The sequence below is a fragment of the Quercus robur genome, chromosome 1, assembly GCF_932294415.1.
Source record: "Quercus robur chromosome 1, dhQueRobu3.1, whole genome shotgun sequence".
Lineage (NCBI taxonomy): Eukaryota > Viridiplantae > Streptophyta > Magnoliopsida > Fagales > Fagaceae > Quercus > Quercus robur.
Genome location: NC_065534.1, coordinates 5,282,486 through 5,301,875, shown reverse-complemented (window position 1 = coordinate 5,301,875; position 19,390 = coordinate 5,282,486). Strand labels below are relative to the sequence as shown.

General features: G+C 32.7%; 1 protein-coding gene across 5 annotated transcripts; it reads left to right on the top strand.

Moving 5' to 3' along the window:
* The first annotated feature begins 9,785 nt into the window (after positions 1-9,785).
* Positions 9,786-17,500, top strand: LOC126717332 (sister chromatid cohesion protein PDS5 homolog E-like). 5 transcript variants are annotated; one of them, XM_050418958.1, is made up of 4 exons: positions 9,786-9,985; positions 10,623-10,867; positions 12,779-14,588; positions 17,236-17,500. In XM_050418958.1, exon 3 carries the CDS (start codon positions 12,872-12,874, stop codon positions 14,576-14,578), a length of 1,707 nt encoding a protein of 568 aa, XP_050274915.1. In that variant the 5' UTR covers positions 9,786-9,985; positions 10,623-10,867; positions 12,779-12,871; the 3' UTR covers positions 14,579-14,588; positions 17,236-17,500. The 5 variants fall into 5 exon arrangements, with proteins under 5 accessions (XP_050274915.1, XP_050274904.1, XP_050274926.1 ...); XM_050418969.1 differs by lacking the exon at positions 9,786-9,985 and adding an exon at positions 10,119-10,519; XM_050418947.1 differs by lacking the exon at positions 9,786-9,985 and having other exon boundaries at positions 10,112-10,867; positions 12,779-14,592.
* Positions 17,501-19,390: the final 1,890 nt, after the last annotated feature.

Here is a 19,390-nt window from a genome sequence, read left to right as displayed (position 1 = left end):
CTCAAAAAAAAAAAAAAAAAAAAAAAAGGGAAAAAAGTGCACCCCATGGTCCTGACCCTCAGTAAAATAAATAACTTATATAGTATTACTAATCAGTTGGAGGTTATAAACTGGCCTTCCTTGTATTGGTCTATCAATCTTTTTATTATTATATAGATATACAATAGAATTTCGTTCTATAGTATTTGGCTGTCCACTCCATAATGATTTTGACATGTCAATCTTCTCAAGTGAAGATTTTGTATTTGTACTTTAACCCAACTGTATCTAATATGTAAAAATATAGGAGTTGGAGAGATGAAATCAAAACTCAATATTTTACTCTCTAGTTTTTCTTAAATTTTTAAGCCATTTGGCATACCTTGTAGGTTTTTTTTTTTAATATAAAATATAGGAAAAAACTTAAGTACACTATTTAGATGTTGTTCCTTAAATTCCTTTCTTCCTTTTAAAATTTAGTCATATAGTTTTTTTCTTATGGAATGGAAATGTACTTTTAGTTAAGTACAACCACATGACTGAGTTTTAAAAGGAGAACCTAAGAAACAACACCTAAATCATGTACTTAAGTTTTGTCCTAAAATATAAACATTCTAAATCATAAAACTTAACTTTAACATGTTGAAGCACTTTTCTAAAAATTATATATATATATATATATATATAGGAAATTGTGGCGTTTTTTTAGTAGTGTTTTTAAAACATGTTTCCACCACTTAAAATCAAAAACCTGGCATCGTCACATGACACCTTCAAGGTTTAGTGAAAGAGAGGATTTGGATTTTATTTGGAAATTAGTTGTTTTGGAAAACTAAGAAGCCGTCACTTAATTTAATATTTTTTAGGGATTTTTTTTTGGATATTATTTAGCTCTATGAGGGTGAAATGGTTCACGTTTCACTACGGACAAGTTCGAAAGTTAAAGTTACGTTGCTGGAAGACATGAAACACCTACTAGTGTTGAGAGTAATTATTGGCAAGAAAAATTTGATGTGCGATTGAATATTTAATGAACACAAAATTATTATATAAATTTACTACAACAACTCAAACAAGTAGAAATCTTTATTTTTGTGGCATTGTGGCCTAAAAAGTAGGCCATATAATGATTTATGAATCAATAAAAAATGACATGATAATAATATTTACTACAAATGCAAGCAAGAATTTTATTATGTGATGCATGAAGTTAATTTGGGATGATTGTTATTTGGACCACGAAAAATAAATTTATTTTTCTTTAGAAGAGTTTTTTGTTGTAAAAGTTTTTTATTTTTTTAGTTGTTGTTGTAAATGTATTGAACTGTATTTTTATAAGGAATTGGACCTCTCCTATAAAATTTATTAGGTTTGGGTTTATTAAATTCAAGTTAAACCATTACTTGGTCTGTGTCCAAAAAACTTTAGTTTTGTTGGGATATGAGCATTCTTTTGTTCACCTTATCAACTTTTTTATACTTCCTTAAAAAAAAAAAAAAAAAAAAACCTTTTTTATAAAAGTCCGGATCAGCAGACTCCCTTTAAAATGGCCTCTAGGCCTTGTATTGTTAATGGCAAATCAAAACTTGTGGCCCAACCCGATTACATATAATTAGTGTAAGAAGAAAATTAGTAATTTTAAGTTTCAAGAAGCATCTGAGATCCTTGCAGCTCAAATGGTATCTTTTGATGTTTCCAATGTTCAAATCTAACCACAACTATTAAGTTTTATTAAAAGTTTACTGCGAGTATAACGCAATAGAATATTATGGTTGTTCGTTGTCGCACCTTTTATGAATTATTTATGAATTAGTGCAAGTGTGTTTATAAATTGAGAGTCACTCATTTTATTTTGTCATATTTTTGCATTAATTCATGAAGTCATTCAAAGAGAGACACACAATTTTGATTGATGTGTAGAGAGATTGTTTGTGCTTCTTTTGTGTGTGGTTGATCATTGTATTCTAGGATGCAAATGTCTAAGTCTCAAAACATCACTAAGGAGATAGTGTGAAGGGTGAAATATGTTTTAAGAAGATAGTGTCAAACACTAGCCTTAATAAATTTTGTATTAATTTTGCATTAATTTGATCAGTGAGTATATTAATTGTTAGTCATTATTATGCATTTAATAGGCTTTATTTTGTTTGTTGTTTTTGTTCATAGATTCATTAAAAGTAAACTATCATGCATTATACCCTACACTAGTATCAATGTTGGTCAATGGAAGCATAGTTGTCAAAACGTGAATCGATTTTTTATTTTTTCATATCGTGAATTATATCGTATCGTATATCGTAAGATACACAAACACTTAATAAAATTTATAAAAAATTATAGATATACATATAAAAATGGTATATTCATTATAAATTTTAAATATATTCAACTAATCACTAATTTATTCATCACTTATGTAATAATATTTAACAAGCTAATTAAATAAATCAAACTAGTATGTGTTTATAACATACACATTCAAATTGCTTAAATTCAAAAGTGATAATCTATTACAAATGACCCAAAAATAATAATTTATACTCATCATATTGCCTAATAAACCCTGTGGGGCCCAATAATTTGTGGCCCTGACCCATTTATTCATTGGGGCCCAAGGCCCGAGCCGAGGAAGGTTATAGTCCAGGCTCGGTAATACAAGTACAAAATAGTCTTGGGACACAGCCGAGGACGATTCAGTTCTCGGCATGTCCGAGGTCTCACTGAAATGAAGGGTAAAAACGGTATAGGAGCAGCTTGGAAAAAATCTAAAATATCTAGGTCAATAGAGAAGGATACGCTGGAAAGTGTAACGACCAGGGAAAGCTGCCCTTACTGCCATTCAATACTCTGCACCTGACAGAGTCATACTCTCCAGCTTTTACAACCACCCCAACCACTCTGGATATGGGCTGATGGGACAAGTATCAGTCTTTAAAAAGTCGACCTTACACGTGGACGAAGGATAAGGAACACCTGCTAGTATAAAAGGAAAAGTAAGCAATCCAGAGCGGGGGCTGGGAAAAATGGCCAAAAACCAGAGCTTCCTAGCCCGCCTCCAGGAGAAAGACTCCTAGGGCGAACACGATTTTAATTACGTATGCCCACCACGAAAAACCCACTGTCTTGCGACCAATGCCTAACCTTTCAAACCCACGCTCTATAAATGATATTGTTTGGCCCTTTTTACGTGCGAACCCAACACTGTTACGGGTCGTTACGATTCGTGGCCTCACAAACCCCATCTAAGTCAATGCTATCATCATGTTTATCATTTTGCAAACTTATTTCTTCATTAAAATTTTCTTCATTGTCATTAACATTTACTATCCCTTCTTGTTCTTTTTATTTTAATAATTAATATATATATATATATATATATTTCTTCTTGGCATTCTAGTTTCTTGGACTTATAACAATAATGACAAAAATAAAAAATAATTATATTGTCAATTAATATCTTATTCATGGTATAGAAAATAAATTAATATTAGAGTGAAGTGTAAGTGTGTATCGTGTAGTCCAAATTTTATAAGAGAAAGAAAGATGAAAAAAAACTTATGAATATGTTATTTTATTTGGCCAAATTAAGTAACCTAATAATTTTGTGTTAAAAACAAATCTAACAACTTGTTAGATTCAAATAAACGTACAAATTTTAACAATAATGACAACGTGTATCGCGATTTATGAGCACTTACAATACACCGATATGATATAGAACTTTTTACACACGATACGATATGTATCGCGTATTGTACGATACTGACAACTATGAATGGAGGTAGTAATATTGATGACAATGGGTGATGGTAGATTGGTAGTAACAGTTGTGGCAACAAGGGTGGTGGTGTGAGATTTATCATTTTGTGTAACATATTACATGTACTCATGTAACATCATTTCATATGGGTTTAAATACTAACAACTATGAATGGAGGTAGTAATATTGATGACAACGGGTGATGGTAGATTGGTAGTAACAGTAGTGGCAACAAGGGTGGTGGTGTAAGATTTATCATTTTGTGTAACATATTACATGTACTCATGTAAAATCATTTCATATGGGTTTAGACCCCTACAAGTGTGAGATACACTCTCATATGAGTGATGTTGCATACAAAAGTTATGCATAATGGTGTGGACACATTTAAAAAAAAATAATAATCCAACTCAATTGGTAAAGACAAATGGCATAATATTATTGGATGGAAAGACCATTGGACATTATTGTGTACTCCTGGAGTACCATAAATGCGTACTCCCTCCTCTCACATGAATGGTGGGTCCCATTAATTAAATTCATGGTGGGACCCACCATTTATGTGAGAGGGGGGAGTACGCATTTATGGTACTCCGGGAGTACCTAATAATTTTCCCCTCTTGTTGAATAATTTCTCTCCCCTCATTTAATTTATTTTCCTTTATATTTAGTAATTACTCTCTCTCTCTCAATTATCTTATGTGTCAAAATGGTAATTAAGTCATTTTTATATTATGTAATTTAACATTTACTTTCCTTCCATAATATGGTACTTGGTTGAGATTATGTAATACAATTTGTTATGGAAATTTATTAATTTCAATAAAATCTATATTTGCTTTAGTTTTGTCCATTAATTACAATTTTTCATATGCACATTGACTCAATAATAATTACATTTTGCTTTAGTTGTCAAGAGCCTTGTAACTTGGTTAGCACTTTTTGACATTTCCAATAGAAATATCCGGTGTTCAAATCTCCTCTCCCCCTCCCCTTTAGTAATATTACAATTTGACAACACGCCAATAGAAATGAGAGTAATTCTTTTATCAACATGACTTTCATAGCTATATTTTCTTAAGATTAAAGTTCACATTGCTTGACTAGTAGCTTACTAAACATATAATTAACAAGTTGTAATCCCTTAGGTCTTCTTTGTAACGGAAAATAAAAAGTATTGAGAAGGTTAACCACTATAATCATAGTTAAGTCTCTAGGATTCCATTTTTATTGCCTTTTTTTTTTTTTTTTGGGTGATGGTAATTAATTGTTAGATGTTGAATGAATTTTAACAAAGTGTTGTGATTTGCAAGGATTATTATTTTTTTTTTTAATGATCATATACCGGAAAAAACAATGTATTTAATGTGTGATGCAATGATGCATTTTTTTCTTCCTTTTAATATATAACGTCATGAAATCTCGAATATTTCGCCAAGAAGGACAATTTGATATTTGCTTAGCACTTTTTGGGGGGGGGGGGGGGGGTCAATGAATTTTAACCAAGTTTTAGTCTCGAAAGTGTTTATTTATTTATTTATTTATTTATTTTTATTATAATTATATACAAGTGAAAACAATATATTTAATATAGGACGTGTAATGATGGCCTCTCTAATATATATACGTTACAAAAACTCGAATATTTTGCCGAACAAGGTGAACTTGATATTTGCTTAGCAAATTTAGCTAATTTCACATATTTCTCTCTTGCTTGAAATGAACAACTTCATATTCGGCGTTGCAGTGTTAGCCTTTTTTGCTTCTCGATCTCTCTTTCTCACTGATAAGTATTGTCTACCCTCATCAATTCCATTGTTTCTCCTCCCGATCATGATATGTTCATCATTATTCTTCTCCTATTATAGCTCTTTTTTTTTTTTTCATCTTGAGTATGAATTAATCATGGTGAAATTTTAAAGATCAATATTTAATATCTTCATTATAATTGTCGTAGTGAATTTTAACCAAGTTTTAGTCTGGAGAGTTTTTTATTTTATTTTATTTTATTTTATTTATAATTATATATGGGTGAAAACAATGTATTTAATATATGACGTGTAATGATGGCCTCTCTAATATATATACGTTACAAAAACTCGAATATTTCGCCGAACAAGGAGAACTTGATATTTGCTTAGCAAATTTAGCTAATTTCACATATTTCTCTCTTGCTCGAAATGAACTACTTCATATTTGGCGTTGCAGTGTTAGCCTTTTTCGCTTCTCGATCTCTCTTTCTCACTGATAAGTATTGTCTACCCTCATCAATTCCATTGTTTCTCCTCCCGATCATGATATGTTCATCATTATTCTTCTCCTATTATCTCTCTTTTTTTTTTTTTTCATCTTGAGTATGAATTAATCATGGTGAAATTTTAAAGATCAATATTTAATATCTTCATTATAATTGTCGTAGTGTGTTTTTTTTTTTTTTTTTTTAAATTTTCCTTTCCTTTTGCAAGACATTGATTTCAGTGAATGATTGATCAAATTATCATGGTCACAATAAAATATTTTTTCTTTTGTACATGTTAAACATAATTATTTTGATCTATCGATTAGATCTAATTAGGCCAAAAAAAAAAAAAAAATCCTAATTGTAATATATCAATAATTTTGTCTCTTTTAATTTAAAATTCTATAGTTTTATTGGAAATCAAGTTGATCCATTGTTTTGATTTATGACAATTGAAAATCCCCACTCTTGATTTTTTTCCCAAAACACCTTCTTTTGATTTTTGCATATACTTTTACCCAAATTTATATCTAAAGAATAAGCTCCTCTTAATGAAGGATTTGATTTTGAAATCACAAAAAAAATTATTCAAAGTGGTGTAGCAATTAGCTTAAAAGAATCGAGCACACTTTTTTTTTGAAGTAGTGTAATATTTAAATTAACATAATTGATCACACATGTTTTACAATTTGGTGATTTAGAAATCCCAATATCATATAATCCATTAAGGCATAAGTTGTGTACTTTTTTTATTGTCCAATAAAAAAGAGTGAAGGGGACATTAAGCTGTGTGTACCCTACTTGAACATAACCATACTAGCTCCTCTAATCATTGAAAAATCAATGTCTCAAAGGCCTAGATGTAGTTGCATGCACTCCCTGTGGTGAGTTGGGTAATAATATGAGTGTTTTTTTTTTTTTTTTTTTAAAGAAGACAGTATTATTATGAGTTGTGTATTTTCATATAGAGAGAAAAAAAATTCGGTGATTTGAATAGTTGAGTAATATGATATCATTTTCGGTGATTTGAACCTCATTTTTACCTCCCACTGTCTACCTAGAAAAAAAAATCGGACAAGAATTAGAGTTGCACATTGTATTAGGGTATATATATATATATATATATAAAGAAAAAAAAAAATTCAAAAAACCCTCAATTGGTGCTACCTGGATATGAAGAAACGTGAGGAACAAGAAGAGAGGATTCTCCAGCTCATAGCATTCAATCCAAACTTGATGAGAAGGAAAAGAAAGAAGAAAAAGAAGTTCCTTGAAGATGTGAAACGTTGCTGTTTGGGTATGGTATGTACTATTAACCTTTCTCTCTTTCTTATAAAAAATGATTTTGTTGTATTATATTAAGCATTATGGGGAAAATGTTTTCAAATATTTAATTTATTTTTGTTATTATTAATAGGTCTCATGATACTTTTTGGTATTATTTATGGACTTTATTGTATTATTTCAGTTAACTTTTACTTTTATTTATGATACTTTCAGTAAAAAGTTTTTGATTTCAACAAAATAAGCGGATTCAAAACAGATTAAGTATCTGTTTGGCTAGCTTATTTTTTGTCAACTTATTTTACTATTCAGTTTATTTTTGTTACTATTCATGAATTCTACTATACTTTTAGTAGTTTTACCGTATTATTTCAACTAATATTTACCTTTATTTATAATACTTTCAATAAAAAAAATTTAATTTCAACAAAATAAGTGAATCCGAAATGGATTTATCTGTATTACTTTTTTAATTTCCGGTAAACTAAAAACCAAATCTTTGCCTGAAGAAGAAGTGAGGGGCTACTGTACATACTTTAATGTAGTCAGTTTTAGAATGTCTGTCCAAACAATATTTTAAAATTAAACTGTGGGGCTAGTGCATGTGCTTCTAAATTTAACTTGGTCACGTTGGTTTAATAATAATTTGATATATATATTTTTCCAATGAATATTGACGTTTTTTTTTTGTTGAGAAACAATGAATATTGGCGTTGGTTGTGCCGTTGTGGTGGTTAATGGATCAGAGATTCAAAGAACCCAATGATGTGACTTGTTTGCAGGGAAACAGAGGGACTTTTAGTCTTGAAACGCCCAAAACAAAGAGCCACCAGGACCACTCACCAATGCAAAAAGTAGGGTCTCTTTGTGTTGCTATCACAACCTTTATTATACGTGGTACACAAAATGTGTGTTTTTACTTTTTGTTGTTTGATACTTTGATTTGATTTTAGTTCTCAAATACACAAAATATAAAACCCCAATGTTGCACTTTGAATTTGGATTTTTAAATTTTAAAGTGATTAATTTTAAATACTTTAATTCAAAATTAATAAATATTTAAATGTTATATGAATTTTTAAATTTTTATAAATTTAGAAGTTATTTCAAATTCAGCAATTTTAAGATTTAAAATCCTTGACGGTTTTGTCAAATTCAAATTCTTGACCATTTGTAAATGATCCAAATAATGTATTTAGATTTTAATTATCCAAATCCAAATTCTGCCATCCAAACACACCATTGTAAGATTCTTCAAGTCTCAAGATATTCACTATTAGGTGTTGAATTTGAAAATGTTAACTTGCATGTCAGAGTCACCTTTAAATAATAGAAAAAGTTAACAAATGTTTTAATGACATAATTTTAGCATGTGTAGTCAAAAGCTTTATAAATTGTAATTCAATTGGAAATTTTTAATGTTTCTACTGTAGATATTCAAGATGTAAATCCTCTCTCTTCCATTGTTAAGAATCAATGTTAATTAAAGGATTATTTTATTATTATTATTATTCATATGACAGAACAATAAGAAAGACAATCATATTAATTTGTGACATAAAAAGTGTTTTGTTTGGTTTTACTTGCTGGTCTGCTGCCCATGTTTCTAAAGACATCAATTTTGTGGTTCACAATGTTACTAGACTGGGTGGAATTTGCAGTGTAATTAGGTGGGGAACAATCCCCTTCTTATTCATTCTAAATTCTAAATTCGGGTTCTTGTGCACAGGAACTAGATAGAATTGATTCTCCCAATCCTTTTGTTTCTACTATTCTTCAATAAAGTGAAGGAATCATACCAATTCAAGGTATTCTTTATGAAAAAATGTGTATGTTTTCTGAACCGAATCATAGTAATTTAAGGTATTAATATGTATGTTTATCAAGAATGTGTATATTAAAATTAGCCACTCTCCACTCCACCATTCCTCTTTGTTTTGTAAATATAATTTCATCAGAACTTTATTTTGGTTACAATTTAGTGCATAAAAGTCGTAGTTATACAATATAGTATATGATGTAACGATTCTTTTACAAAAGGGTAGTTTCATATTTATAGGGTTCACCACTATATGAAAGGGATGATTACATATACAATATCAATCTGTCTAATTCAATGGAGATTTAAAAAGGTCATTGATTTGAACCCATACTCTTAGAGATGGGTTCTTTGATTTGAACCCATGATATATGGTTTTGGACAAAAGATTCTTATTATCACACCAAAACCCAATCACAAATTGGATGAGTTTTGGGTCAATTCCTTAGTACTAGCTAAAATTTATTAATAATATAGATTATATGATTACTTGTTGCAAGTTTCAATACCACATGCATAAACTTTTTTCTTTAATCCTTAAAAAAAAAAGGAACTTTTTTTTGTTTAATATTTCATATTTGTCACAAAGTTGAATTTTGCATACATTAGCTTAACCAGTAGCCACGCAAGTCACACTTCCACTAGTACCCCAGGGAGGGGTGAGCTGCCACAGCATCCAACCTAATACAGCCACGTGTCACTCCCAGGAATATTTCCCGCTCATTCTGAAGCTGACATGGCATATAGTCAGTGCTGTGATTTGCTATACTGCAGCTCTACATGCTCTCACCATTAATGCCCAACACAGCACATCACTGCCACCGTGACACTCAGCCACTCAGGGCAGCAACAAGTACACACACACAGACTAGTTGGCCTGACTTGGGTTCTTTTCTGGGTTAAGGTACAATTATACAATCATACCTTGCTATTTCTAATTTCTTTTTTGGCCCTCTTTGTTTTTCTTGATGCACAAGTAGCTCCAAATTTAGGCTCTTTTTTCAATTTTGTTGTTGTTGGGTAATTACATGAAGGTCTATTTGGTCCACTTGTTTAGCAAATTTAGGAACTTGGTTTTGGTTAATTTTGTGCCAGCATTTCAAGTTTGGTTCTTTTTTTTTAAAGGCCCCAAGTAGCTCCAAAATTAGGCTATTTTTTCATTTTGTTTTACTTTTGGGTGATATATAATGGTCTATTTGGTCCACTTGTGTAGCAAATTTAAGAACTTTTTCTGCTTAGTTTTGTGTCAGCATTTCAAGTTTGGTTCTTTCTGGAAGGTCCACTTTGGCTTTTGGGGGTTTTCATGTTTTCCCTTTTCAAAATTTAGGCGTTATTGGGTGAATTTTGACGTTATTGCATGCCTCAATTTGACTTTCTTCCTCATAATTTTTCATATCTGGGGTTTCTGGTGCCAGATTATAATTTTGAATGTGTTTTGGTAGTATTCAATTGAATTACTTGACAATTTCTTCAAGAGGCATAATTACTAGGGTATCTGGGTTAGAAATTGGCAAATTCATTATTTACTTTCCATTTTCTAGGTGTGGTGGATGGACCATGGAGAGCACTATTTAAGGAGTCACTCTCAAGGAAAGAAAACCATGGTTCATCTGCAAGCTCAGTTCAGCAATTGGGTTTCCCTGCATAGAATTCTCTATTATAATTGGTAAAGTGTTTAGAAACAGTAGAGCTTGGCACAACTTTCTTCTTGGCAACAACGGGTCTTTTGGTTGAGCTTGTTTCTGACAGTCTGTAGCAGTAGCCCCAAGAAAAAAGCACAAAAGAGGTATCCCAACTAAACCCTTAAGAGCAATCCTAACTCATTTCTGTTTCCTGCTATATATTATTATGTGACTTCCATTTGACCTTTGGTTGCTCCTGCATATCCATGGCTTTCTTATGATTTTGGGTTGCAGGTATATTTCTAGGCTTCAATTGTGATGAATTTGGTTGCTTTGACATCAGTATTGAAGTTTTGGTGTATGGGTTTTTCTTAAATCTTTTAATTTTGCCAATTTATGATTCTTCATATGTGGTGTTTTCTCACTATAGTTGAGGTTGCATATAGTTTGCTAGGATTCTATTGTGATGAATTTAGGTTTTCCAATGTCAGTATTGTTAGATTTGGTTTCTCAAATTCTCTTGAATGCTTTGGCCAAGAGCTTTGTGGCTCAACTGGCACCATCCAAGGTTCAAATCCCCCCACCCCCAATATTATCTTATTATCAAAAATTTCTCTTGGTGCTTTGATGTCACCAATTTAGGTTTTTCAATTTCTTAACTTGTGGTAACTGAGAATATGATGAATTTGGTTGTTCTTTGGTGATGAATTTTGTTATTTAAATATCAATATTGAAGTTTTGGTGTATGGGTTTTTCTTAAATCTTTTGATTTTACCAATTTATGATTCTTCATATGTGGTGTTTTCTCACTATAGTTGAGGTTGCATATAGTTTGCTAGTATTCTATTGTGATGAATTTAAGTCTTCCGATGTTGGTATTCAAGTTGTTCAATTTGGCTTCTCAATTTCTCTTGAATGCTTTGGCCAAGAGCTTGGTGGCTCAACTAACACCTCCTGATGTTTCCAACAGAGACATCTAGGGTTCAAATCTCCCCACTCCCATTATCGAATTATCAAAAATTTATCTTGACGCTTCGATGTCACCAAGGTTTCACAATTTCTTAACTTATGGTAAGTGGGAGTATGTATTCAAATAGAATAGAAGGGTGGAAAAGAATATATGTGGCCAACCCCAAATTTTGGGATTAAGGCTTGGTTGCTGTATTTTGTTTATCATTTACCTGTTTGGGTTTTCTCAGCTGACATGAGATAAGATAATTACAATTCTGGGTTAATTGTAGCAGCTAACATGGTGCAACTAATTAATTGGAAGTCTTTCAATTGGGATGAGTTGGTGCTTGTTTGTGTCCGGGAATCTTTTTGAATGCTTTCATTTTAGTGCTCTTATTGAATTTTGTCATACAAATGAATCCAGCACAAATTGTCAACTAGCACAAAATGCAACCACCCACCAACTATTCTGAAACTCAATACTCATTCCTTAAAACACACAAAACAAGAAGGAAACTTATGAAATGGGATTACAGAGGCAGATAAGATTAGTGGGTGGCATATAGCTTGACAAGTTCTAATTTCATATGAATGGTGATTTGATGATTCTTGGACATAATCTCAATCTAGGAAGTTCTAAATCTAATGAGGTAGGGACTGAAACTTATCTGTTATTAATGCATTCTGGGGTTTGGAATCTCTTGAACCAGAGGCTGAAATGGGTAATGGGAGAAGTAGCTTCTCAAGGCTTCTTTTTTCATGGAGGACACATGGATTTTGTTTGAAATAAACCAGATTACCAATTCTGACTTTTAAAAATCAATGTAAATTATCTGAGCTGCAACTGCAAGGCTTTTCTACAGTACATAAATTCATGAACTTTGTGCTAAACTGGCTGCAAATGACAAATAAGTTTGCTAGTATTTTGGGGTTTTCTTTTAGGTTGGAGTTTAGAGTCTTCATCTCTCATGTATGTGTCTCATCTGTTGCAATTTATATCTTTTTATTTTATTCTTGTTATTACATCTTTTAACCTCCTGCCTTCCATTCTGAAACTTTTGCACAATTTTCTCATCTTTAATTTGTTTGTAACAATCTTCTGATTACTCCTTGATTTTTTGCAGGATTTATATTTAATCCGGTGCTTCATTGCTGGGGCTGCCTTGACAATTCTTTGTATTAGGAGGTTTGCTGTTTGTGCAATCTGATTTTTCGATATGGCTAGGAAAGGGAACAATAAGAAATCAGGACCTGTAGCTCGAAGAAATACCAGAGGTAAGAGCAAATCAGATGATGCTTCTGTAGATAATATGACAATAAGGGCTCTGAAGGACGAAGTAATGAGAAAGGCTGCTGGTAGCAAGCCTAAGGTAGAGAAATCTGCGGCCAAACAGGATAGAAAATCAAATGATGTTACTGTAGATGATGATCTGATAATGGGGGCCTTGGAGAATGAAGTAAGGGGGAAGGTCGCTGGTGATAAGTCCAAGGGAGAGAAATCTGTGGCCAAACAAAGCAGCAACTTGAAGGACTGTGATGTACATGATAATCTGAAGATAGGGGCTGTGAAGAATGAAGTAATTGGACAGGTTTCTGGTGGTGAGTTAAAGGGAGAGAAGTCTGCAGCAAGAAAAAGTGAGGCAGGTGGGGTCAAACTTATTGCGGAAAAAATTGACACACATACTATCATGATGGAAGAGAGTAAACAGGACATGGCTACTCCAGTGAAGCGAAAGAGGGGAGCAGATGGGGAGATAGCACAGGCATTTTGGTCATCCCCGGTGATAAGTTTGTCTAGGCTTCGCCCAAGAAAGGAGGTGCCTGCTTTTCGGATGGTAGATTTGGTTGATGATGACAATGAAAGGATCGTTGGCAAAAGAGTTAAGGTTTATTGGTCAGGGTCACGAAAATGGTTCATTGGATGCATCAAAGCTTTTGATAAAAAGAACAGGCTGCATAGGATTCGGTATGAAGATGATGAAGATGAGATTGTGGATTTGAAGAAAGAGTTGTTTGAGCTTGAAATTAAGCCTGCTGATGGTTTCAAGTTGAAAACCAAACCCAGTTCTGGAAAGAAAGTCAATGGCCTGGATGGTAACAAGGGCAGTACTGAAACTTGGTGTGAAAATGTTGAAATGGTGGATGCTCAGAAAGTGGAAAAGCAATCAGAGCCAAAGGATAGAATGGCTCCCATAGGTGTTAAGAAGAAAAGGTCCAAGTCACAGAGCAGGAGAAAAGGCAAAGAGGAGGACCTTGATGCAAATAAGGAAATTGTTTCACAACATGATGAAACTAAGAACGATATAATGCATGGTGATATTGATTTTGACAAATCTGTGGAAATTAATAATCAAGAGGGGGATGAGGAGATTGATTCTCTTGCAAGGGAAGCATGTGAAGAAGAATGTGGAATGTTGGCTGAAGCCCAATGTAAGAAACCGGACTTCAATGCCAAGAAGAAAGAAGATGATCAAGTGGAAAAGCAGACTGAGATAGAAGATATAATGGCCTCCAAAGATGCTATAACTAGTTTGAGTTTAAGCTCAAATCCTCAAGGTGTGAAAAATGATATGGACAAGCTGGCAGCAAATGCAGAAGTCTCTGGTCTTCCTAATAAAGTTGAAGAGAAAGTGACAGGGAAACAAATCAATGTTGAAGGGCCCAGGGATGCTGATACTGTGAAAAGTTGTGATGGGACCAAAATTCTTCTGGAAGCAGCAAGTGAAGGGGCCTGTGAGTCGTCTGATGGTGCACTGCATATGTTTCCAAAAAATCTTGGAGAGGAAGATCCTGAAACTCTGAAGGTTAAACTGGAAGTAGGGAACATTGAAAAAGGTATATGTGAGGAGGGAAACTTGACCGGCCAGAAGACTAAGGATAACAAAGAAGCCGAACCAAACCTGTCAGAAGGGAGAAAGCCATAGTTCAAACATAGTGGGTATCATTTTTTATTTCCTGATGAATCTTTTATTGGAAATGGAACTGAACATACATGCTTTCATATCTCTTGCTTAATAACCATGTTGCTTTCTGGTATACATTTAGTGCAAAGGATGGGCTTTATGACCTCATTACATGTTTGTTTCATGCAGATATCTTCTCTATTATTTGGTAACCTTTTTATGCTCTATGTGCCTGAGCATGCACTATGTCTGTGTGGTTTGAAAATGTCATCTTTGCATTATTTTCCTATAAAGAGGCTTCACTCACTGTTCATTGTGCATTCTCAATTGGTTGCTTTTAGTTTGTAGGAGATTGGTCTGAATTTATAGACATGGAATAGTTGCTTAGTGAATGCATTGTCGACCTGCTTGTAGAACAGGAATTCATATTCAGATTTCTGTATTAGATTAAGTTTATGCCCGTAAAATGAACATTAGTAGCTGTCTGCGTGGTTTGTTAGATTGTTTATATATGGTGATGAATGGTTTAGAATCTCCCTCACCTTGGGCCGATGCATGAGTATTTTAGGTTATTTGGTGATATTTTAGTTTGCACAATTGCAAAAGCTAGTTTAGCAATCAGAACTGAGGTTAAGAGATTGGTTTGGTCCTTTTTTGTATAAGCTATAAACAATATAAAACAAATAATTCTTATAAAGGGGCCCTGACATATGAGGGATATGCCAGATATATGGTAATGTTTTTATTAGAAACATTTGGCAAAGGTAACTGCACCTAAATATGATTTGTGTGAAAATAATAAGGTATATGTTTAAGGTATATGCCAGATATATGATACTAGGGAAATGTCAAAGGATATGTGGGGGATACAGAAGGGGTAAAAATGTTAATAGAAAATGTTTGGGAGTTGATGGTTAATTTCTAAAAAGCACACAACTATATAAAAGGGGCTAGCACTCTCTTTCTTCCTCCTCTTTACTTCTCTTCTTGTTTTTCTCCCTTTTGAGGTATTACCTTGATTGTATCAAAGAGAGAGTCAGATAGAGGGAGGGAGGGAGAGAGAGAGAAGGGCCTATGGCTCATTCTCATTTTCCTCTCTTTCCATATCTTCTTGCTCCTCTTTGTTCCTGTCTTGCTGTTTTGGCTAAAATCAAAGAAGACATAAAGAGATCCACAGTGGCAGAGACACTGGGAGAGAGATGACTTGAACAAGAAGAAACCCAACACCAGGTTTGGTACCATTGAGTTTGTACTTGCTTCAAGCTTTGTTTGGCTGATAAGGATTTTATTTTGTTCTTTTTCCCAACTCAATTTCATTGATTAGAAAACCAGATTTTCAACTTTCTTTAATTTAATGCCCATTTTTCCTTTCTCATCTGAGGTTCCTTATAATTTATCCATGAAAGGAAAAAAGTTAATTTTGGTCCCACAACCCAAACTCATATGAGAGGGGCGTTGTACATAACCGTTACACAAGATAATAAATCTTGAGCATTTTTGTCTTTATCTTTAATCCTTTTCTTTAAATAAATTGGAGATGATTTTGGCAGAACACTAATGAGATAAAACCGAAGAAGCAGTTGGGTCTGGGTTGGCAAAAATGCTTTGGAAGGAGTGAGAAAGTTGAGGTGTTTTTGGTTTGAAGTCAATAAATGGACCTTACATCAGTTTTATTTATTTCTTTTCTTCAAGGTGATTTTGGTAATTGATACTAGATTGACAATAATTACTTTTGCATGCTGAAGAAAACATCCATTGGTTTTTTCCACCCCCTCTCTCTCTCTTTACACGCATATATCTTAATTTTTTAGGAATTACCACATCCAAATAGTTGTATCAATGCTAAGTAGGCTTGAACTTCCATTTTAAAGTTTGTTTTGATGTATTGTCTGATTAGGTGAAATGTTATGTGATCAGTGGAAATGCATCAGTTTTGTACACCAAAAGTATCCTCCAGCCTTGACTTTGTAATTGATGTTTGTTATGCTGTAATAGCATAAATTTATACTGGCCACATAATATTTATTTCTTACATTTTTGTTTTTTAGTCTATTAGTGCTTTTCAACAAACTCATATGTTTCCTTTAATTGTTACTTAGTATATATATATATGTTATCGCTTCCCATGGATGAATATTTTACATATGACTCAGTTCCTCTCTGTCAATGAGTTATTAAGGTTTAGTTTGGCAAAGATGAGAAATGTCAAAAGGTTGATTTCTGGCAGTTCTATTGGTCCCTTACTTTCTATGATACCTACTTCTCCTCTTTGTTGTTTGTTTATTCAAAATGCCAATGTGACTTTGGTTACTTAATGAAATTCTGAGAGCTCAATTTGTTCTGCTCTTTGGTACTCACCTAGTGCTTTGGCATATTTCCCCTCAAAATCTTGTCTACTGATCACTGCTTACAGTTCTAGACAACTGGCTGAAAAGGCGAGTTTTGTATTTTATTTACCAAAGAGTCCAACAGAAGTTTCTTTTCTGTCTCTTAAACAAAATATGTCCTGATCACTCCTGAATATAAAACAGCGATAGTTACATTCCCCATTATTTGGCTGTCCCCATCTTTATTGCACTGTAATTTCAGCACAATGCTCTATTTTTTTTTTATTTATTTTTTTTTTGGTCCTGATGAAACATGATTATGATACCTTTGCCTTCTTCTGATTATTACAGGTAATTATCTGGTGTTTTGAGGTTGAAGCCAGCTTTTGACTGCAAAAATGCTTTGTATCCGAGCTTGATTGGTGACTTCAATCTTCATGGAAATTGATGGCAAACATGGGAAAATGCTTTTCTTTTTTATTTCTTTTTTTCTTAGTTTTTTCTTTCTTCTTTTGCCCCTTCTCTTTCTAATCAGAGAAGTAGAAACTATGTGAACCTTTTATTCAGAGCATGTCCTCTGAGTTATCTATAAGAACTTTAGCGCTTTTATTATTTACATGGTCATGCTTTATATTGTGGTGTGTTCTTAAGCTTGATTTTTCAACTTGATGGGTTATTGGCAAAACTCTACGGAGTTGAGTTGAACTAAAAGGATCTCTGGCCAGATAGCTCAAAACCTTGCAACTAGCTTCGCATATCCTTTTGGACTTGAAAGTCGAAAAAGCTTAGTGTGTAATGGAACCATTGCTTTGCTTGCTGCCTCTTGTTTGACATGTTTTGATGATTTTTGTTCTATTTTTATTGTTACCATTTAAGCCACAGTACATGTTAATCTATTCTGTATCAGCCTGAATTGCCCGGTTAGAATTTATCTAGATGCCATCTATTTTGGTGGGACAGTCTCTTTTCAGTGGTTCTGAAATTTTAGAATGAAGGGCTCATTCACCCTTACATGGGGGATCGGTGGTATTTTAGCTTATTTTTTGAAAGTCCAAGGTGCACAAGGTGTGACACAGCTGAACCTTAATAAATATTAGTTGGGTACTGCTTGAATTTGGGGCCAAAAAAATTGACTGCTGCTTAGAAGTTAGAAGCTATCTTTTTCTCTTTGTTTTGATTTTTAGGCACGAAGAAGTTATCAAATTGATACTTTATATCTTTTTTATACTTCCCTCATTTAGGTTAGGGAAAGCATAGGCATATGAGTCAAAAGCCAAAGGTTCTGGGAAAGTATTTTTGTCTTGAAGTTAAATCAATGTTCCAAAAATACTGTTTTTAAGATTGAGAAAAAGATAGACATCAATTTCCCTATAGGACTACCAAGCAAGTTGTTTTCACGACTTTAGGTCAACAAGGTTTATGATTGGGTTTAAGACTATCAAGTTTTGTTTTGCTGCTAATTTAATTTTAAAGAACTAACTCACAATAGGAAGTTATTTAGGCTATAAATTCCACTATCTGTTTGGATGAACTTATTTGGTTAACATACAAATATTTAAAGTACTATTATTTTTTTAGGTAATACTCGTTTTTATCCGGTTAATCTTCTAAGCAAATAAGAAAGAAAATATGCTCATCCAAACACACATGCACAATCTACCACAAATTTTTGAATCTTGATATTGGAGCTAGGAGTGTGCATGAGTCGATTTGTGAAGCTTTTTCAACCCAACCCAACCCAACCCACTATAGTGGGTTTAAAAAAAATCCAACCCAATCCAATCCATCATAGTTGTCCAACCTAATTCAATCTATCATAGTGTCCAACCCAACCCACGTAGATTGAATTGGATTGGGTTGGACAATTTTTTTTTTTTAATTATTATTATTAAATTGAGTATTAGAATAACACCACCACAAATAAGAACAAATTTATAATCAAATAGTCACGATTCATGAACATAACACCAAACTATGTGAAGAGAATTTAGGGTTTGAAATTTATTTAGAAAAAAGATGGGTAAAAAAGTAAATAACAAAATTGTATAACATATTTTAAAATATATGTGGGCTAGGTTGGATTAGGGAGATTTGTGAATCTTATGATCTGAACCCAACCCAACCCATTATAAGAAAAAAATTTCACAACCCAACTCAATCCATTAACCCAAAAATTTGATCCAACTTGACAGGTTGAGTTGGATTGAGTCAGTTTTGGCAGTTTGACTGCATACCCCTACTTAGAGCTATATTTAAGATAATAAATTTACATGGTTAGCAAACAAAAAGAAGAGTTGGTTATTTTCTGAAGTGATATAAAAAGGTCATAGGATTACATTTTATAGAATAAATAAACCTTATAATTGATGAGATTAACAAATTAAATCATATAATTTTAAAAATACTAAAAAAATTAAATCTTAAAATGTAAAAATTTATATTCTATAATTTCAAAATTAATATATCAAATTTAAAATAAAACAAATTAAACATTGTATTGAACAAT